The sequence below is a fragment of the Larus michahellis genome, chromosome 2, assembly GCF_964199755.1.
Source record: "Larus michahellis chromosome 2, bLarMic1.1, whole genome shotgun sequence".
Taxonomy (NCBI): domain Eukaryota; kingdom Metazoa; phylum Chordata; class Aves; order Charadriiformes; family Laridae; genus Larus; species Larus michahellis.
Window position 1 is genome coordinate 98,711,151 of NC_133897.1, and position 23,519 is coordinate 98,734,669.

General features: G+C 38.9%; 1 protein-coding gene across 1 annotated transcript in view; it reads right to left on the bottom strand.

Moving 5' to 3' along the window:
- The window catches only part of MOCOS (molybdenum cofactor sulfurase), a 226,150-nt gene that overhangs the window by 42,745 nt on the left and 159,886 nt on the right, over nt 1-23,519 (bottom strand). Inside the window, exon 6 of the mRNA XM_074576354.1 lies at nt 14,734-14,933. Coding sequence (XP_074432455.1) covers nt 14,734-14,933 — 200 coding nt within the window. The remainder of the gene's footprint in view (nt 1-14,733; nt 14,934-23,519) is intronic.

A 23,519-nucleotide genomic window follows, 5' to 3' on the forward strand; every position in this document is an offset into this window, starting at 1 on the left:
AATTACAGGCCTGCAGTCAAGTGTCATTCAGTGTCTTGACAGACCAGTCACCTACAACTGCATATGCAGAGACTGAAAAGAGGCCTGGGGCACCTCTTCAGTTAGCTGAAGGAAACCTTGTACTCCAAGGATCTGAAACTGCAAGTCCTCATTACAGAAACTGACTGTATTTGTGGGATTTTAGAACAGAAGTGCTTCAAGAATCAGCCCCCTAGTAAGCAATAACATCTGACAGGGCAGGGACTAAACTGGAATACCTCCTTGAGTCTTCCCGATACGACCACCCAGTCCACCAACTCCCTAGTGTACTTTTTCCTCATGCTGTGCTGTTCTGTGTTATACCATTTCCTTATTGTCCACAAAATAATAAGTGGGCAGAAATACAATACTTGATGATGAACTGGCATGAATAAATTATGTGAAGGAATGAAAAAGATGTGCAAAGAAAACAGAAGCACGTGTCTATATGTGCCTTGGAAGGAGACGCACGCACTGGGAGGATGGCACTGGCAGGAGGGCACTGCAGAGAAGAGATATGGATTGTCAGGGTTTCATAGCACAGCTAAGAAACAACGGAAGCACACCATGGGGATCCTCTTAGCACAGCTAAGAAACCATGGAAGCACACTGCAGGGATCTGAAAACGCTTTATGTTTATTTCAAAAAGCAACAACAGCAGCTGGTAAGGTTAGCCGAGCAGGTATAGCTACCACCAGCTATTTCTTTGACAATAAATGATGAGCATTCATTCCCACTCAGATGGTCAGAAAGGTGGCATGAAATCTGGCGCATCCTATCTCTACCACAGACTTCCAGAACAACTTCACACAAGCTGCATTAATCCCTCTGTGCTTTTGCTCCTTTTCTGCAAAATGGCGAGCTGAGAGCTCTGAGAAGGACCCTGCCGTGCCTTCTCGCAGGGAGCTCAGGCTCAGCCACACGCAGAGCGACAGCTCAGCCTAAAGGTGCAGGAATGGAAGTGCTGACCATCTCAAACTAAGCAGTTTCCTAACTGTGAGCTCAGGCTTCATCTGACTGAGGTATCAATGTAAACATTCAACCAAGCTTTTCTAGCTGGCTTCATCTCTACTGGCTTTTTTTTTTTTTCAACATAAATTCTGTTTGTATAGGATAATAGCCCAATACATGTAGCGAATACTGTCTGGTATTTGACATCATCAATCTTCTGATACCAGCCTATCTTCTGACATCTCCGAGTTTAACTGTGTGAGATATCAAGCACCTTTAACTTTATTATCAACTGCCTGAAAAACCAAACCCTCTGTTAGAATTTACTCCAGGCTGAAATAATTCAACCTAAGTAGCGTTTAGCTCTGCTAAAAGCAGTTCAAACAGCATTAATTTTTTATTTTTTTTTCATGTGAGGGGCACAAGGTACTCTGCACAAAAGTGTGCTGTACAGACAGAAGAAATCCTGCATCATTCTAGTGCACAAGTTCTCAAGTTCACACTTAAATATGTTCTGCCCCACCAGTTCAGCTCAAAATGGTTCCATTCTCAAATGGAGATACAATCGGAACCACCTCATACATCCCGACTTGGAAAGCAGAGAACAGAATCAGTCCTGAGATCCCTATTAATGCCTTGGAGAATACCCTGTGTTCAAAGCATGTTTCTCAAATCAAAGTTATAGTAAAAGGCATCTGTTGAGAAATACTGTTGTGGTGTCATTAGCTTTGTTTTGCCAGAAGACTTCAATCTGGGAACAATGACATTTTCTTGACTTCTTTTTTCATTTAGATGAGAGAAGTTGTCATCCTGGCATAACACAGTTTGTCATGGCGCTAGTGACTCGTGGGTGGATCTATCGTTCTGTTAATGATGACAAGCAAGGCAAAAATCATGACAGATACTTCACTACGGAATTCGTACAGTGTTTGGGCTTATTTGCTCAGTATAGAAGGAGCTTTAAAATAGATAATATTTTTATTTTTGTTATTTTTTGAAGAAACATTCCTAGGGCAGCCTCGCTTATCAAAGCGTATGCAGTGTAATGAAGTTTTCGTGACCCAACTTCGAGGAATTGCTAATAAGAATTTTTTATGCATCTTTTTCATTTTGTCAAATAAATTATTACTGTTCTTTAATGAACAGTAATTTCATTCTAGCCTTGTGACCCAATACCCTTCTCCAATAACACAATCACTAATTGTGATATATATTAATTTGTACAGTAGAAAAAGATTATTGATATGTAAAAATGTATGAACAGTAGCAGGATATAGGGAACTGTGGTTCAGGAGAACAAAGATAAGTTAGCCGTAGCTTTAATATTAACTGAACTCCATTATCACCAATGTGATAACACACACAGGTGCCCCGCAGATCTTGGGTTTTCATTGCAAACAATGACACCATGTAAAGAATTAGTAAAAGTAGCACTGCCAATCTATCTGTCCCTTGAATGCATGCTTGACTTTCCCTTGGACATATGCTTTGATTTCTTCTTGTTTAGTTTCACCCTAGAAATATGCTACTTGGGGAGTTAATTTAATCACTCTCTGCAGTGTTACCACACAGCAAAACAAATAGAACATAAAACATCTGTTACAGTTATTTCGATGAAGAAAAGCTTATTTAAATAAAGCACATCTTTAAAATTGCCATAAGGAGCAATAATGGGTATTGAGCTCAGGGATATAAAATACAGAACTCTGCTTGCAGCTCTCTCTGTAACAGCGGCAGCTGACCTTTGGGAGCCAGGAATATGTTCCTCAATGAAGGCACAGAAGCATGAATGGTACTAATGGTAAGTACACAGCTTAATGGACTCAGATTGTCAGTTTTGGTGACTCCCTGGATATGATATTTGGAACTATTGTGCCTCGGTCTTTCAGAGCTTAAAGACTACAATTAAACTGCAATACACATGCAGAAATCTTGCAGTAATTTTACTCAGTCAGTGAGGACATGGTAATTAAGCCATCATGACATTTTGGAGTCCCTTCTGCCCCTCAGAAGCCTTCATCACTTGGCCTTCATGACTTGGCATTCATCACTTTTTCTGAAGCTCTTTGCTGTGGGCCAAGCCCTGTAGGTTGCTTCACACACCAATGCTTTTCACATTTCCAGGCCGTAATCTTCAAGTTTAATAAGCACATGTGAATGAAGCTCATCTAAATCAACTTTTTAAATATTTTTTCCCAGACATAATTTCTATTTTAAACAGAGCTGCCTTCCTCAGTGAGATTTCCTTTAGTACTGACAGATTGACTACTCCGCTCTGGTGATACCCCACCTGGAGTACTGCATGCAGCTCTGGAGTCGTCAGCACAAGAAGGACACGGACCTGTTGGAATGGGTCCAGTGGAGGGCCACGAAGATGATCAGAGGGCTGGAGCACCTCTCCTATGAGGACAGGCTGGGAGAGTTGTTCAGCCTGCAGAAGAGAAGGCTCTGGGGAGACTTTCCAGTAGCAGCCTTCCAGTAGCAGCCTTCCAGTACCTAAAGGGGGCCTACAGGAAGGATGGGGAGGGACTCTTTATCAGGGAGTGTAGTGACAGGACAAGGGGTAACGGTTTTAAACTGAAAGAGGGGAGATTTAGACTGGATATTAGGAAGAAATTTTTTACTGTGAGGGCAGTGAGACACTGGCACAGGTTGCCCAGGGAAGCTGTGGATGCCCCATCCCTGGAAGTGTTCAAGGCCAGGCTGGATGGGGCTTTGAGCAGCCTGGTCTAGCGGGAGGTGTCCCTGCCCATGGCAGGGGGGCTGGAACTAGATGATCTTTAAGGTCCCTTCTAACCCGAACCATTCTATGATTCTATGACTAAATGCTCACTTTCAGTTTTGTTTTGTGGTTTTTTTTTTTTTTTTATAGTGCTCTATCTGATAAATACTATTACATTTTTTCTTTTTGTATACATAAAAAAATACTGAGTTGGAGAGGGTTTTTCCTTGCTTTTAATGCATCATCCTACAATAGTCCCCTCTTGGGTATCTGGTATTTTAGCTCACTCTCAGCAGCGGGCCAGCTCCGAAAAGAAATGAGGTTCTGGTGTGTTCTGATTTCCCGTTCTCTGTCACACAGCTGCACCGGTGACTTCGCTGCCTGTGCTACGTGACTGACGTCTACTACCCATCCACTTCAGGGCCTCTGTGGCGGTCAGCTGAAACGTGTAAGCTCTCCTCTGGCTCCAGGCTCCATTGAAATAAGTCTGAGAACGATGTTTACTGTAGGTAGGTACATACTAAGTAATAGTAAAGATTTACAAATATCTTACAATTTTTGTGTTATTTCTAATCAACTAAGTCTAAGATTTTCACTGAGAACGATGGATTCCTTAGGAAGCCCTGCTGAAGTCATTCCCAGACAATCCAATTCTGTAGCTCTTATTCAAGCAAGTACTTCTTATTTGTGCAAGTTATTTTACTGAGTATCAGAAGAATTATTCACATGAATAAAGGAAATTCTTATAATAGATCATGAAGTGTCCGGAAAAACCCAAAATCATATAAGTCAATACTGGCAGGTAGTGTCCTTTGGGAACTGGGATTGGGACTTCTCATTCTACTTTCTGCAATGCCCAAATTTCAGAGCAGTTTGTCTGATGGATTTGCTCATTACACAAATTTCAATGCACACCACTGATAGCTGGTTATAAAACTGGCTTCATGACACCATTCTCCACATCCACTGGTAAATTAATTCACTGATTCATGGCATGGAATTGGAGAGAAAGTAAGCTAGATCTTTCTGTCATCCAGCATTTGACTGTGAAATGTTGTTGCTGATGCAAATGCATAGTTAATCTTGTTTAATACAATTTAATAAGAAGTAGGTCAGAAGAAAAAAAAAATATCAGCACTTGTTTCCAAATTATTTAGTAGGGGAAAAAAGCATTTTATCTGAGTTACAGTACACTTAAACTGTTTTAACTGCATGGTTTCTCGCAAAAGAGGCATTTTTCCCATTCCAGGGAAAGAATTTCTATGTGGGCACATTCCTACAGTATTGATGAATCTGATCCTCTCCTCCTTATAGCATCTTCAGTTGTTGACAATGGTTTAAACTAATTGGAGAGTGGATGTAAATCTCTCTTCATTCTACATGCATTCATCACTCAGTCTGACCAAAAACCCTTTGGTAGAAGGCAGTGAAATATTAGACAGGGATACTGAAATTTACTGAAATTGCCAAACTCAGTGTCATGACAGTGGAAATGCTAGCTTATCAGGATCTTTGCACTCAATGTGATCATTTTCTCTGCTGGTTTCAAAGACAGTCAAATATCAGGTAAGACTGGATGGGAGAGAAGCAGACTGGAAACATCAGCATAATTCAGAATATGTGGGTTGCCGTTCTGCAGGAATTCTGACTTAGAAGATGTCATATACATAACAAACTGCAGGTCTTCCATGCTTAAAGGAGTAACAATAATTTTACATTTCTGCAAATCAGAAGCTAGAAGAAACTTTGGGGATGGGATGGCTATAAGGAAGAAATGAAACAGAGTCTTGATTGTTAATGGATGACCTCACATTTTTTCAACTGCTTTTTTCTTTGCTGTAGTACATGTGGTGAATTAGGGCATAGACTTTTTGGATCGTATATAAACTTAATGAGTCCAAGATCCAGTTATTGGAAACTGAACAGGCTCAAGAGTAGGCCAAACACCTTGGTTTTCTTTGATTTGGCATCTCAATGGCTACAGGTCTCTCCAACCAATGACACTTTCTCTTAGCTTTTTCTTCCTTTTTTTTTTTTTTTAACTGCATTTAGTGACAATGAAAATTTGGTTTGAGAAAATGACATCAGGGAAAGGATGGATTCCAGGAAGAAAAGCAAGGAAAGGAACCCAAGCCCTCTGTGACTTCCTAACTCTGACTTCAACAGAGCATTCCCTTGTGAGTCATGGGAAAAGGGCTGTATCTCTACATCCCATTGTGCATCCCTAGCATTTTGCAGGCTAAAGGTTTTGAGTTAGACTACTACTAGTCAGAGAAGTGGAAGACAGAGGCAAACAACACAGACTACTAAGCTATAACTTGTATCAAGAAGGGATAAAGGGGAATGTAGCAGACTAGTACAAGTGGAAACAATGCTTAGGAATAAAAAGGTGCAGTGCATGATACTGAAAGTCTAGTGACATAGACTTAATTCATGTCCTAGTCAAAACCCTCTCCACCTTTTCATCTTTCTCTTAAATCGCTTAAATCCTCCTTTGTCTGTATTTATCCCCTGAAAATGGGGATAATAGATCACAAGGATGTTGTACGGTAAAAATCCCATGATGGACTCTGTTGAAATATTACTTTAATTACAGACATACAGGGTCCTATACAGGATTTGTGTATGGGGCAGGAAGATGCAAGGAAGGTAATACAGGAGGTGGAGCCAGACTCTCTCCGTCTTCGGAGGATTCAGATGGTGGACGCTGTACGCATTCAAAGGAAGCTGATCTGCTTTTACCAATATCAAGAAAAAAAGAATCTAGCAGTGACTGTCAAAAGTGCAATCCTTTTGCTGCTACCATGTGTTTTCTTTTCACGTTTATCCCGTGTAACAAGGTCTGTAGTTTAGAGCCACAGTTTGGCCCTGTTACTAAACAGAAAATATTTAGACTCCCTCATTCATCTGAGATTCTTTTATCTGAACAACTATGAGCATCTTTCTTTTATCTCCCTTCCTGTTTCCTTAGCAACATGCAAGGACACTCCAGAGCAGCAGTGTCAGGCAGCACCTTTGGTCTAGGCTTTCATGAAGCTTTTTAACCTTGACCAGCTCTGAAGAGCAGTTTAATAGTAGGCAATTTCAAGCATACTATCTCACATGCATCTCTGTCCCCCCACAATGAGATATAACAGAAAACAACTCAGCCTGTACTCTGCCACTAATTCCTCAGCAAGAAGAGAGCTTAATTACCTACTAACTAGGTTTGCAGTTATCACACTGAGTCTCTCAAGCACAGCATCTCCTTACACTCGGTCAGTAATCCCCTACCTAGAGAGCTCCTTGTTGTAAGGGCTGTCTTAGAGTGCCCAGTGCCATGTAACCAAATGTAAGCAAAGATCCATATTGTAATGGCATTTCTTGCTAGTTTGAAGCAACAAGGTGCAATTTATTGGCAAGCCAGTGTGGTTTGCTGCATTGCTGCTATCTCCCTGCTTACCAGACATCCACAGTGCAATTGGAAACTAATTGGAACGAAGAAAATTAGTGGATGTTCAACAGGAATCTTCACAACAATCTTTTTCTCCTTGTAATCCTGTTTGCATTCTATTGTGGTGGTCCATCTGCCATCCCTGGCTTCCTGAAATCAATGACTAAATCTATAGCTAAAATCAATACTGAGCAATAAGCCCAGCAATTTTTAGGTAGCTATTGGGAAGATGGCCAAAAATCCCATTAGGCATGTTAAGAACACTTTTCTTTCCCTGAGTCATCAAAATTAATATAATGAGTGGATATACTTCTAAAAGCATTAGCGTAACTAACTTGAATCTGTTTGGCCATCTCTGCACAGACGTTCTTAGCTGGAATTAACAAATGTTGGATTTCCATTTTCTCTGGCCCAGATGAAAAAATGCTGCACTTTTCCCCTTGCAAAACTGAATTATTGTTTCACACAAGAGCAAAAAGTACCAGATGGAAAAAACATAAAAGGATTACGGTTTGAAGAACAACAAAGATCTCCTACTTAATAACTTTCTATGAAGATTTATTTCACATAGATTAAATAAAGTAGAAATTATCCCTCAGTGTTGCGTAACAGCAACCCGCTTTCTCCTGTAGGGACACAGTATAAATTTCCAGACAAGTACTGATAGTTGCTACTAGGCTCTGGTCAGTGGTCTGATCAAACTGACCTGGTAACAGCGTCCTGTGCGTGCGAAATGCTGCAGCTCCCTTTTTTCCCCGCTCTTCTAATTCATATGTTGTCATTGCTCTAATTCTGTACCAGTGCAGTGGAGCTAATCTCCCAGTGAAACCAAGGGTACTGTCTAAGACACAAACAGCAATTATTTAAAGAAATCTACCTACTACAGGTATTGCATGCTCCTTTTTATCATATAATGATAAGTAGTGATATGAATATGTATTCAATCAGCTGTGTGTATATACAAATGTATCCGCCACTTGATATCTGAAGATTTGCCAGTATTTAACATATTTCCTCTCCACTCTTGTGAGATTAGAATAAGTGGGGAAGACAGACATTGAATCCTTCAAGGTGACACTGAAAGACTACAGCAGAAGCAGGGGATTTCACCTGGCCACTGCCAGGTCCTGTCTACTGATCTAGGTCCACCTAAGCAATTTATTAAAACATTACTGAAGGAAAAGGACGCTCTTAAAAGAGAACATTGTGAAACTAAAGCAAAGAAAGTGTACTCAGAATATGAAGGTGCTTCCAGAACTGGCCATCACCATTTTATTTACCTTGAGCACCTACTTTTATGTGCATTTCCCGCCCTATCTCACACCACATTGTTTCATCTTACTTCTGTTGCCAGACTTGTCCAAATGCAAACAGACAGAATAACTTCTACCTGCTTATATCGCTCTGTCTTTTCCCTGGTCACACCTCTCCCACACAGCACCATTTCAGACTGCTTGTACAACTCTCCTCTGCCTCTCATGGCTGGAATCTCCTTTTTTTTCTGCCCAAACTGGTGTCTCTTTCTTTGCCCAATCCATGTAATAATAGACTCTGCCTACATTGTGGGAAATTTAGCTTAGTCATTAGGAAATATTTCACAATAGTGAATGTAGGTAAGTGCCAGAACAAACTGCCTCCAGAGGCTGCAGAAAGGTTCAGGTAAAGATGATCCTGTCTTGGCACACAATGATGATGGGTGATCTCTCATAGTCCCTGCAATCATAGAATCACAGAATCATAGAATGTGTTGTATTGGAAGGGACCTTTAAAGGTCATCTAGTCCAACCCCCAATCCTAAAATCTATTTTTCCCCCTCCACATCTTATCAAACCACAGGGATGAATTTGGCTTGGCTGCGAAGTTGCTTACAAGACACTGCACTGCCATACGATGCTTTGGTGCTGAAGGATAAACGGGGTTAAAAAGAAAACAAAATTTAATTTGCTTTTCTGGAGGAGTTTCATACTGGTTTTGTCCTCTTCTTATACCGCTGCATGTGAACACTGGCAGAAAGAGACTACAAGGGCAGAGAAAGTGCCATGGTGAGATCCCGTGTAGCTGTTCTTACATCTGAGTGATTTGGGCCACACATTCTGATTTAAGACCCTGGTCTTCACTTCAGAATGGTAGAAAATAAATGCAGAAGAGGCAAAACCCCAGCAGTGAGTCACTGAGTCTATCCTTACATTAACTCAGGGGAGGCTGAGATAGAAGGAAGGTGGATGAGACAGTGGGCAAATGCCATAATAAGAGCAGTCATCAAATTGCATTATAGATTTGTGCTGAAGGGACAAACACTGGAAGTTATCTGCTGAGAAATGTTGATAGTTTTTTTTCTTGAGAAATGGATGAAGAAAGATAAGTTCAAAGTCTAGACCTCCCTTCACTCTATCTGGGTTGATGAGAGTGAGCCAGGACATGCTAATGTAGGCTCCTAGACAAAACCGATCACAATCTATCTGAGCAGGGTTCTCAGTCTTGAGAGGCAAAACTCATCCATATGCAACAGTAGAGAAGAGCCTTCCTCCAGCAAACCAAAATGTTTACATTCTCCATCTTTGGCAGCTGATTCCTGTTATAGCAGTTTGTCTATCACACACAAGTGTGAAGTGGCAGGCGAGAAGGATGACTGCTAATGGACTGATGCTTGTTCCCTTCCTGACAGGATCTTTAGGAGGCATGGTGAGCATATATGCATACCAAGGGAGCTTTTGCGGGTGAGACAATCACGGCAAGCTACTTCTGTTTAGCTTCAGGCTCCAGGCAAAGGGAGGAATGTGAAAAAGCAGAGTGGGAAAGAGAGCTGGTAATCCACAACTGAAATGATGGCCATTTTTCAAAAGATAGCTATGATGGTTTGCTCACTTTTCTATGTCCCTGACACATAGGAGAAAAAAATATTGTCTCAGAAGACCAGAGCAAAAAAGAAAAAGTTTGATAAGGGAAGTGCTATTTTTCACTGGGGACAGAAAACACTGAACTGGAAGGTGTGACGGGGTAAGAACTCTCCTGGGCATACAATTCAAGAAATGTTTCAGGTGAAATTCCATCTGCCCATCTCTGCCTCTTGCCCCTTTCCCCTCTTCCAGCTCCCAAACTGACTTTACAAAATGAAATGTGAAAGGATTATAAAAGTACTCTGCAACTATCTATTGAATGTACAAAGAGCATTTCACAGGTCTCGTCTCCTGATCAGAATAAAGAGGAAAACTTAAAATAATATTAGCACAAAAGGTCCCTCATAGCAGAGATGGTGATTTTTTTTTTCAGATCTGCAAATAGAAGGGAACATACAACTTTGCACTTTGACCTGATTTGTAAGAAATCCACTTTTTTTGTGTGGATGATTGTTGTTTCAAATCAATGTTTTTCCCTTACAGCTGCTCCGTCTCCTCTTTGGCGTTCAAAACAGGCTGGAACCTCACAGAGTCATATGCAAGCTTTTGATAAAAAGGATGGCAAGGATGCAAACTCAAGCTGAGTCGTTGCTGTCAAACAGTGCTTCAGAGATTGGAAGGATTTGGGGATGTATAAACACTTGACATTCATATATGCTGAAGACTACAGATATTCACTATTAATAAATGAACCAACGCTGCTTCTCTGTGTGAAGAGCCTGCACTATCAGCTCAGCATCCAGCATGTATGAACCCCATTTTTGTGACATCACAAACCCCCTTTAATATCCAGGGCTAATTGCTTCTTTTCCTGGTAGCCTCACAAGGAAGCAGAAGATTGACAGCTTGCTGCATTAGTGTCAACTCTGCTGCTTCCATCCTGCACCACTGACTTAGCAGAGGTCCTTCATCTCTACCCCTGCACCTTCTCACCTTTCAAAACCACCAGCTTGTCATCTGTCCGCACATCATTAATCGCAAAAACTATAATGCTGGAGAATTATCCATTCTAACTAGACAAGTATATATGAAGAAGCTGTTTGGCACAAAGGCCACCTTTATGTCCTGGACCTGTCAAGTACTCATCATAGTTTAACCCCTGTTCATAACCAGGGCTTTTTGGTGCTGCAGTGCAGATAAACACATAACACAAAATGACAGACGTGCTACTGCAGAGGACAGGCAGCTTGCATGAAAAGAATACAGGTATCCTCCCAAGTAATTTCAAGAACAAATTACTACCAATAGTAGTCTACAAGACAGCTATACTGAAGGAAATAATTTTCATAGGAATTATTTGGAGCAGCTCAAAGGATGAATTTTAAAGTAGTTTTAGTGCCCAAAGACAAGGGTTTTACACAGATTTCAAAACCGCAATAGTTTTATCCCTAGACAAAGAAAAATCTGAAGGAAAAAAAAGCTTTTGAGTGACTATTGGTGTTTGGAGCCTGCAAGTCCCTCTTCTTTAATTGTTTTAATTACCATTTAAAGCAAAATAACTAAACCAGTAATTAAACTGTCAATTAAACCAACGATACATATAGTATACAAAGAAAGTTTATTCCAAATATAATACTCTAAAACAGTGATACCCTTCAACAATCACAAAGAAACACTTAAATGAAAAAGCAAAAGCAATTCAACTTCCATAATTACTTCACTCCCACCTTATCACTTTGTAACATCCGAGTGTTCTATATCATATATATTGTGACAGGAGGTTATCAAAAACACTGCCATCCTGAGAGTGCAATCACGGTATGGTTTCATTTGTGTGTCTCACTTTAATGAAATGCCTTCATTTGGTCCTGAGTGCTGCAATGGTTTTACTCAAGGATGAACCTGAGACTCTGGCTATTTCCTGTTGGTGCAATTGACCCCCTGTATGTAATTCATAGCATGTTTGCGGTTAGTGGCACAAGCTTGTTAGCTCTGGTAATTAAACTCAGAAAACAGTGAGAAATAATAGAAGCAGGTAAAACCAGCTTTCCTCCCAAATGCTACACAGATGAAAGACATTTTTTTCCCTGCTTTCATTTTTCAATGTCAGTGTTAAATGTCATGTATTTCACTACATGCCTTTCACACCCTAAATATCTTGGACTTAGTTCAGAGTTCTGAATATCATGTAAATTATGTAAATCTTGAGGCTTAAATGTAAGCTTGGTATCCTCTGAAGACACTGTCTACTTATGAAGTCTTTCTTGCCAATCTCAAATGTTCCAAATAAACTGCTTCAAATCTCATCATAATATTTTTTCTGGAATCAGTTAGTCAGATTGTCCTTTTCAGGCTACCAAATGCTAATGTCCAGCCACACGGTGCCCTCTAATAGGCAACTGGGATAACAATTGCCTGTCAGAAAGACAAATAGAACTGGTTGGATGCTTGGTTATAAGTAATTAATTATAGATGGAATATCATCCATAAAGGAATAGTACATTCTGTCATTTCTGTTTTAATATACTAGCTGAAATACAACCCGAACCATTAACTGGTGTCCACTAGTAGTAGGTATGTCAGACAGAAATGTCATCCAATTTTTCCTTCATTAAAAATTCCCCAAAATGTTTTCTGGGAGCCTTCTGAAACTGTGCTCTCCTAACTCCGCTAGATTGCATTTGAAGGCTGGTCAGTGAATCCACGTGAATGTGCAGATCACAGACATGACCAAACTAAAGGACACTATTTCATTTCTAAACCATTAATGAAAGTATTTGATTTAACTTTGATTTGAATAAACCTATCTAATTTTAGACATGCATGCAGGTATGAAAATGAGATTATATTGTCAGTTCGATGAAGCTTCTCTCCGTTGCATGTATTTTCTTTGTAATCATAAAGAAGAAGAAAACGTTTTTCACCCCCATAGCTGCTATGAGATGCCTATGAAAGAATTTCATTCCATAAAGGAGCCAATTATATATATCACACGTATTATAGTTTTGGAAAGAATAGTGCTGTTGCTTGTTAATTTCTAAAAGTCATTAAATTGCACATTATTTTAATTAAACTAAGTAATCTAACAGGCACTGCAGATGTGACTAGTATGCATTTGAAAACTTTATAGTTCTTCATTCTACATAGTCATGCCAGAAATTATGAGAATCTGGTGAATAGCACAATCCAGATGATACAGATCAATAAAGAAGCTTTTTATGAGCATCTGCTGCAGCAAACAGGCACAATGGAGGCATAAGACTATAAAGTAATTTTTTCTTTGAGGGTACAGTTGAGTTTAAAAAAGTGAAACAGGCAAGAGCCATTTTTACTGAGAAATTGTGAAAATCAAAAGTGCAAATAAAGGTTTTAGTTTTAACCAAAGGACTGAAGCAACAGGGTGTTTGTGTAGTGTTTTACCAACCCAGTTGTGCTAATATCTCCAGTCTTTTCTGAACATTGCCACACATACTCAAGACTGTAGAAATGGCTAATTCACTCCTAAAATGTGGAATTATTTGAAATGAAATGTGGCGAATGTTTGAGACTATTTGGTATCATAGTCTAAAAAGATGTATGGGAAGAAAAACTTCTCCAGCACTATACCTTTGCCCATCCCATGTTCATCAGTGTGGTAAGTGCCTTAAAAAACCTCCATATTGACAGGCTACAAAGTAACTGCTTCCCTTCTGTTCTCCCTTGTGTATTCTCCTAAGCATGTCTCTGCTTCCCCTCATTATCTGGTTCTTCTCTGCAGCAGAGCGTTGAGGAACACCTTTCGCAGCACTCCCGCTCTGTCCCTAATGGTCCAGAATTATCAGCTTCCAAGAGCAACGCAGCTCCTGCCACTACTGCTGGCAGAGGGAGGTAGTCGCTGAGAGAGATGGTGTTAGTTATCGACAGCTTTTAAAAAAAATCAAGGTCATACACTTGAACTTGACTCGTGGGCTTATTCAATGGCCAGCCAATGAAAAACAGAAGAATTAAGCAAAAACTAGAGCACTGTGTTTTTTCTGACTTCTGCTGATGAGCAAGTGAGCTACGCTACCCTACGTTACTCACTGCCTACACGGCGCACACTCATTCCTGATTATGGTCATACAACATTACCTCTCTACTGAAGGTAGAAAAGTTTCACAGTTTTGTCTTAGAGATACTCGGTGCACCTGATGGATAAAGGCTAGCAAAAACTCTTGAGAAAGACAGCATTAAAGATTTTTTGAGCTTGAATCTCGCTTCTTACACTGATCATTCAACTTTATTCAATGCTTCCTCGGGAATATTACAGGAATGTAATTATTATAACTGAAGGAAAAGAGAACTCCTTTCATGGGTGACTGGAATATTTTGAGATCTGATTTCACTTGCATGTCAAAGCTCCAAGGCAGTCTCTCATATCAGCTTTTCTAGACTTGCTCTTCAATTCACAGTTTTAAGTACTCTAGAGAAGGAAGTCAACAAGAAACCAAACTGCCTAGTCAATGCATCCTGGTAAAACAGCCCACTTTCAAACTTCCTACATGTAGAGTATTAAATCTGTAAGGTATTGTCTTTGGCTGTTATGTACTTTGTATTGTGCTAGTACTATTTATTGGATTCTTTTTACTACTTTAAAAATGGTGTGAATTTATTGTGCTGAGCTACGAAGAAACAAAACCAAAACCTCAGAAGGGACCACTATAGACAAATGTTTTCCTTTAGGATAAAGAACACATTGTGAATATGCTTAAAATATAAACATAACACTCAGCTAAGGTAAGAGAAAAACATACCTCTGAAAAGCCGATAACCTCTCCATTTTCATCGAGCACGTTAAAATTAATGATTGGACCCTGGACATCAGGATTGCTGAAATCTGTATCGCTGTAAATACGTACGACGGGAGCCCCATTGGCATATTTTAAGGCAGACAGCACAGTATAGGTGTAGTGAGCTAACGCAAAGGTATGCTGTTTTATTTTCTCCATTCCACCTACAAAAGAAAAGTGCATGTATCTGTTAGATGCCTTATTTTTATGGAAATGTAAAAAAAAAAGGATGATTTTTCAGAAGAGTGTAGCTGAGAGGTAACTAGCAAAAAATTGGTAGTTCTGGGTTCCTTTAAATGAATATACAATTTGCAAAAGTTTTTTCTTCATACAAAAGCTTCAGAAGTACTGTTGAACCAAGGATTTATCTACAATTTATCTACTGTAGAAACGTAAAGGTACACTGAAATGGATTCACACACATTACAACATTGATAGTTCCAGCCTATACATATCACTAAGACGTTCTGGCACAATTAATTTGAATTGCTCCAGATCTGGTTATGGAGATCAGGGGAATGAAGCATCAGTTCTAGCACAGCACAGAAAGCAAATTGCTACGTCTAAGATAAAATAAAAATAATAAAATTCTAAATTAATTACAGAAAACAAGTGTTAGTCTACAAGGAATTTACTTGAATACTGAAGAAATATTCTTCCAAGCCTGCTCCTCTTTTTGCAGAACAAAAAGAAAGAGGATGTTGCGAATGCCTCATTGACTACACACACGCAATCTACTTGCTCCAGAGAAGCTTTGCAGAGAAGTCTTTTTTTTTGCTACACTGAAGAGTTTGGAGAAGAGGACTGCAGAGATTTCCTGACAGATGGACATCTTGGACAGATGGACCGATCTACATCTCTGCTTTCTGAGAGGAGGTTGTGTCTCTCTTAGATGTCCCTATCAAAATAGCTTCTCATTCTTGTGTTCAGAAGGTATGCTATAGGATGACACGCCATGGTCACTGAAAACCTATGAATTTGCATGTTTATGGAAGACAATTAGAAGATAACAATATGATCTCAAAGTACTGTACGAAACACGGGGGGATACTTGAAGGCCAACAACATATTTAAATCCAAACAAATCTCCACTGGAGACAGCTGGAATTTTGGCTAAAAATCCAAAGTGGTTTCTGTTCCGCATACTATGCATTGCACTATGGTGGGCCTACATCATGTGGGAAAAAAAACCCGAAAGAATAATTTCCTCAAAAGCCTCCTGAAGTAGAACAGTATTTTTCTGCCTGGGTTTTAAGACCAGAGTATTTTCTGTAATACTGAGTATCTTATTTGAGGTATATGAGCATTTCTGTAACTAAAGAGATGTCTGACATTTTCTTTTCTTTCTTTGTTTAAACTGCATAACTATGAATCTTATGCTTCTGAGCATACCATTTTTATATCTGAGTATCTGGAAGCTTCTACAGTCTGATACAACCACCCCTGGACAGAAATCTTGTAATCCGCTTGTTGACTTTTGTGCCTTTACCCGTACAAAGATTGTGTCATTTATGATTGTATATAAAAGAAAAAACCAAGATATCTTTCTCCTGACAGAAGAATTACAGCAGCTTCTCTTATTTTGCCTTTCTTCAAGTTTCTATATTATGTGCTATCTCCTTTAGATAAGCTAGGAGAGCAGACTGCAAAAGCATTGAACCTGATTAGATATAAGGTGGAAGTACATTTTTTGGTGCTAAAGAATAATAAAGAGGAATAAGATATTTAATGAGATACTAACACACAAAGCACTTTCAAGGAACTTTGCCAGAAGCTAATCAGTACAATTTCTAGATGTTAGCCACAGTAAACTTGGCAAGCATCTCTAGAACATTTTGGTCTGAAAGACGATTTGAATTTTCAGAGTATTTAAGAATAAAAGATTGCCTAGTCAGAGATTCAGAGATGTCCTAGTCATTGTTTTGTAGAAGTTAAGAGTCTTGAAATAGAGTAAAAAAAAAAAAAAAAAGAAAAGTTATTTCTCAGCATTTGCCAGAAAGAAGCTGTCTTAAGAGAAGTGACTGCCTTGTCAGCTTCTGAGACGTCTGTAATCTCCTGATTCAGAGCTTTTCCAAATTGGCAGGAACCTTTTAATGGAAGATTAAACTACTGCCCTTGTGTCTTGTTGAAGAAATCTCTTATTCAGAAATTTCAGTCTCTCATTCACAGCAATCATCCTGCTATCATTTCTATATTGTCTTCAGCCATTCTCTTTTAAAGTTGCTTAATCACATTTCCTTGTTCATTAGTGAGAAGCTGATGAGCCTCTTAATTATTTATTCTGATAAATCCAAATGCAATAGCCTACAGTTGCTTTGCTGCCCCGTGATTGGAGAGAGGAAGCCGTGTTGCCAGGGTCCCGTATTTTTAAGTAGCAGAATAGGCCTGATGTCACAGAAAACCCCGGGAAACAAATGACGGCAATCTGAAGTTTGTTCTGACAGAAAAAGAAGTATATTCAGAAAATAGTTTTGATTTATTTTTATTTTGCTAAACAAAATGATCTGTACTATATCCTGCATAAATCCAGTGCTTACCTCATGTCCCTCTCCTGACTAGGGAAAAAAATATGAGGAGGAGAAAATCAAAATCAGAGCAAATCTTTGGTCTCTAACATGATCTAAGGACTTGCGCTATTGCATCTAGTCTCATATTTGGGGTGACAAAAATAAATCTCATTGCTTGACTGAGCCTTTCTAAGGCAAAGGAGAAGATTATCTTCTACATTATGGTTGAATTGGTATTTATTACTTTATTGCATTCCTGCATTTTATCTTCTCTCTATACAGAACTCCGGTTTTATGCCCAGTTCCTTAATTCTGAATACTTGGTGAGTCTTCCCTAGCTGCCTGTTTGGGGATAAAAGAAGTAGCACACCTTAAGCCTTTTGGAAGACTTACAGCCTGGAAAAATCATCAGTACTTCATCTTGAGAAGGTGCTGGGAAGGACTCAAGTGCCCCAACTCCCTCTCAATTTATGGATGTTATTCCTTATCACTGCATTATTTCTATTTGCTCCTAAAAATGATTTTAAAATGAAGAACAATTTATGTGCTCTGTAATTTGGATCAGAATGAATCTGATGTACTCTAAGTTACACCAGTTGAAGTCTATGTAATACCATTCACTGTATTTATGTGTGTAGGAACACATTCAGCACAAAGGATGCTCTCATTAATGACTTCTTCCTATGGTAGAAATGTAAGGACTTCCCTGTCAAAAGGGAAACTCTTGCATTTCTGTTTATTAATATGTCCCTTATTACTTTGTCCCCATGTGTGTGTTTTGACTTTTCATTAAGCCAGACATGATAATTTAATTAATTCATCTTCCCAATAGCACCTCATTTTTCACACTATTTGTTGCCACAATCACTGCCATATATTTTTGCAGTGGCAAAGTTATTGGGCAGAAGAGATTGACAAAGAAAGCTTGTATTCTTGTGTACAAACCTCCTTGGCAAAGTATTCTAGTAAACCTGTGGAGGTGTTGTTAAACCTCACATTGCTGATGTATGTTTGTACCCTACATCCTGACAGATTAGCATGATCTCAGACTTACCATCCCATCTTATGCTTCCATTTGGGTACTGTTACAGAAACTGATACTGCTCCAGCATGGAAAATTCAGAGTACCAGTGCACTGGATAACTCATGGACAAATGTACAAGGTCAGCTTTTTCACAGGAATTGCATGTGTACATGTGCCTGTCCATAGAGTCTGGGGGACAGTTCAGTCATCTGGAAGAGGAGGGTAAGCTACCTCACATTTACAAAAGGGTTGAAACTATGTGCATACAAACTAGGCACAATTATCACTAGAGTACTGTAAATCCACTGCTTGGCTTGCCTGGTGATAACTTCTTGTGTTATGTCTGTATTATTATCTGATTGTTATATGCAAAATACAGTAATTTTTTTTTTCCAGTGGAATTTTATCTAATCAGAGAAATATGAGATACATAGATGTCCGATAAGTATTCAGTATAGAATGTCTTTGAATCAGTATAGACCTGGTTTTGCATTACGTAAGTGGCAAACATGCAATGGCATACAGTCTCCTCTCTGAAACAAGCAGGATTTCAATAGCTCAAATGTTCAAATGTTAGTTCTTCCTGAAAGAACTGTAGACAGATAGGCGCATGTCAACATCTATAGAAGATTTTGAATAAAGAGATTAAGATAAAGCAGAGACTGTAATTGAGCCTCTAGAATGAAATCTCTGGTGCTTAAGGTTTTCAGGCTGTACTCAGAAACCTCTGTGATCTGCATTCAAATACGTTTCTTATCTCTCTTATTATGAGAAATTAAATACTGGAGATAAGGAAGAAGAGAGCCATAAATCAAATATACAGTTATTTTTCTAACTTGCTATGAGAAAAACAGAGAAATTGAGGTTTACATGAACAAATTCTCTGTTACTCTAGGAAATCCAAACTCACATATATCTTTGGATAAGAAAAAGATCCATGTGATTCATTATTCTTCAGCATTATCTAACAGAGAGAAAAGAGGCAGAGAAATGATGAGCTGAAATCTCAGCAAACCAATCAGCAGGAAGTGAAATCAAGATGTAGCCACATCCTAATAAATCTCAAACAAGACAGATCACCATGTGGGACCTGTGAGTCAATGTGCTGATGAAGCCATGGAACCTGTAAATCCTGTCAAACATTTGGAGTCCTTCCTTCACTTCCTCCAAGAAGCATACATTAAGATTCATTTCTGAGCTTTTTTTGGTGTTCTTTTATGCGTAGAACTGAATGTCTCTGACTGAAGCCTGTCACCTACTTACTGTTATTCTCCCAAAGAACATCTCTTGAGGATGAATTTGGTAATGTATCTCCTTTGTAAATTTGAGTGCTTTGGCTTAAAACCACATTAAACAATGTATTCCAACCACTGCTATTTTTTGGCAATCCTGCTTCAAACAAAACACTGCAAACACAAAAATGAAATATTCATATGATGATCCAACCCCCTGCCCCCAAAGTGCAACGCTGAGATGTTATGAATACAATACTAGAAGAACAAATAATGAGAAGAAAATGTAATCAACTGTATAAGAAACCTTGATCACTCATCCTCTGGTAGGTAGGGCTCCTACATTCATCAATAAAAATATTAAATATACATGTTCCTGGTGGGCTTTTTTTCCCCTAATTATGAGAACAGCCATCCTAAGTCAGACCAAATCTAGCTACTGCCTGTCTCTCAGAGTGAGGAGTAGCAGATGCCAAGAGGAAAAATATATGAAAGAAATATGTAACTTGTAAGCAGCTCCAACCGATAATTTAAAGATTAAATAAACAGAATATAAATAAAAAAATATATGAAAATGAGCTTACAGGTCGTCTGACAGCAACTAAACATTACTTTTAAAAACAGAACTAAGGGTATAAGAGCCCCTCATGGAACTTAAGCATTAAAATTAATACATTAACAGTTGCTTGGAGTCAACAGAAAGGAGCTCTTCTAATTTAATACCATTCCAATATTGGTCATAACCATTAGCAAATATAGTTCATTAAAACTCAACATGAAACACTGCAACTAACTTATCATCAAATTCATAAAGCCATCCATCATCCACACTCGCAGACAACGCATAAAGCACGGACAGATTGCAAACCTGACTCACTGACTCACGTGAACAGTCCAGTCAACTTGATCCATAAAACACATGTAATAAAAATTGATTTAGGGAACACAAAGTGGGGTGGACCGTGACCGTTTCTGCAACTGAGCTGACTGCATTTGTGAGCAAGGAGGGAAAAATATGCGTCCCCATGTCATTTGTACTTCCAAAAAAATAATACCTTGCCATGCATAGATTAGAGCAAGCTTCTTTCCAAAGTTAATATGTAACAAAAAGAATTACATAGAAAGGAAATTTTAGTTATGAAACTATGGGGTTTTTTTCTGTTGAAAAGTACATAGTTTTGTTTGAAAGTGCATAATTAATTTGCAACAGTCCATCTCACAAGCTCAGTGTCCAGGTTGAAACTTTAGATGGGGTCTTGCAACTTAATTATGTACTTTCTGTGTGTCCGCAATGGAGAGCCATGTTACGTTCTCAACACTACTAAATCCACGCAGAATTCAATGGGTAATAGGGGGACCTTTTACTCTCTCAACACTAATTCTTTGCATAATAGCTTAAATCCTTTTATTCACCTCCTTCTCCCATACCATCTCAATAGTTTAAGACTGTGGGAAGCAACTGCTTAATCCTCTATTCAGAATGTTATACCAAAACTAAACATGAAACACATATTCGGTGTTTATCTTAATGAACAGAAGGCTCTTTGATGCCCCATCTCCCACTTCTTTAGAGAAGTTAATTCAAGCTCTTTTTTCACACAGTGAGGGAAGTTAGAAGTCTTTGTTCTGAATAAAATGAGCAGCACGTTCTGAAAGAAGCAGATCCTAATTTTCAAACATCATAATGAGGAATACTTTGCCTTTTTTTTTTTTTTAATTTCTTGGGAGTAGTATAAGAGAGGGAAAGTTCTATGTGCCAGATGGATGACTCACTTTTAGTATAACTGTTTTAATTACAGGTACAATTCAATTTCGGTTAACTGCCTGTTAGACTGAAAACTATCTAATAATTCAAATAAGCCCCAGGTAAGATAGATACACTTAATTTACTGTTTGCTATTGTTATGAGATTTCTTTTTTTGAGTGGGGGGAGGGTGCATATGTCTGTCCATCCTTTTTTTTGTCTTCCATAAGCCCAAGCCATTCTCTCAGCAAAGGAAATAATTTCAGGATGACTTTTCAAACCATAAAACTAGCAACATAAAAGATGAATGGGGAGGCTTTCTTAAAAAGGCAGAGTGTTTTGAACACCTCATGGAAGCAGCATTCAAACTGCATCTCTGGAGTGCTGGATGACAAGAGCCCACAGAGGTTTCTGTGAGAACAACAGAATCTTCGTATTTATGAGATACTCACATTTTACCTCTAAAGGCTCTATCTCCCAAGGTTCTTCTCAGTCCAGCAGAACAACTTCTGCTTATGGTTCTGTCATCTTAAGCACTAAATGCAGGAGAAGCTTGTACTATAAAAGCACATGAATTCTCCTGGTAGCTGTTAGAAACCTGAATGTAACATACAGGCCTGTTTTCTGCTTCACTATAAAAGTGGCTCTGTCCTTTGTTTAATGGAGCCTGCTATGCACAATTCCTTGAAGTCAGCATGTGAAAGCTTTACTACTGCTTGTTTCCTGGTTTCAACTCTCGACAGTTAGACTGCTAATATGAGGCAGAGCATAAAACTCTTTCTTTGCCTCAAAGTTACAGTCATGGGGATTTAGAAAATGTAAGATGGGGCAGTAAGTCTTATGTTTGCAAGTAAATAAGAATAGCTCAGCACTGACTTTGCATGAACACTAATTCATTTATTTATTTACTTATTTGAGTCAGCACCAACTTTCTAATCACTTTAACATAGTAGGAGGGAAACCTTTCTCATCTTCTGCTCAGCCAGAGATTATGACACTATCATCAGGTCTGCAGTTAAGTACAATTCTTCCCTCAAATAAATTTTCTGTAAGACCCAGTCACCAGTATTACTTGACGGTCTCATGATTTTGTAATGGCTCTGCAGTTTTGTGCGTTGCTTCTTTTTGGTTTTCTTTTCCCTTGAGGGGAGCTGCAGACCAATGGAGACAAACAACCTGCACCAAAAATAAGCTGAATATAAAGACAAATCCAATTGTGTTTTTCTTAGGAGGAAATCTATCCCTCAGCACCAAGAGAACCCTTTAAAATATTCTGAAAACCCAGCCAGCTTCTTCCTTTTTCTCCCTAAGATGACAGATCCCAATCTAAAGCCTTGCTAGGATATAAATCAGTTCTGTTTCAAAGCTCACCATGTCTGCATTACGTGAAGAAGAATGGGTAACCATGGGCTCAAACCTCACAGTTCAGTAGCCACTGGTTTGACTCTACCTTCTCACAGGTTTTACATTAGTGATCCTTTTAGCATAACATTTCTGGAATCTCTTTGTCGGTGAAACACTTTGGTGCCAAAGGCAGCATATTGATTTTCATTCCAGGTTTTCCCTGCCTGATAATATTGGCTGGACGTCTTCTCTCTTTTTCTCTGACAATCTCTGAACCAGGGCTGTGGCTGCCAGTGTATGAGGTAGTGGCAATGCTCTACATCTGCTCTTGTGCAGCCTTTGTATCCTACTCTTTGTAAGGCTCCACACAAATTGCCCATCATGGCAATACAGGAAATACCACAAGTTCATTTAACTAAACTAAGAAATATGATACAGAAAAAGAAAAGTTTCCAGACAACAAATTCTAAGGCATGATGTTGACTATTCATGGAACAAGGAAAAAATGCAATCAATTTTTCCATTCTGTGTCTGTAACATTTAGGAATATTGCAAGTTGGTAAAATAATCTCTAGCCATTATTATTAACAGGAAAATATTTTCCTCAGTGAAATTTGGGATTTATTGATATTCATAATTTTCTGCTAGCCTGAAAGGACGCTTTGCCATTTGTTTTGCATTCTCAGACTAGGTCTCTGCGGAGTAATGTTACTATAATAACAGCTGCCATGGAGGGAACAAACAGTGTCATTCATGAAACAGAGGTAATAGAGCCGCTACAATGAATTCTAAAAACTGCTTTGAAATTTGCCTTAATCATAAGGAAGCATGCAGTCAATATTGAAAAGCACTCAGCATTCTTGGACCTCATCTTAAACTGAATTATAGCAGGACTTGTC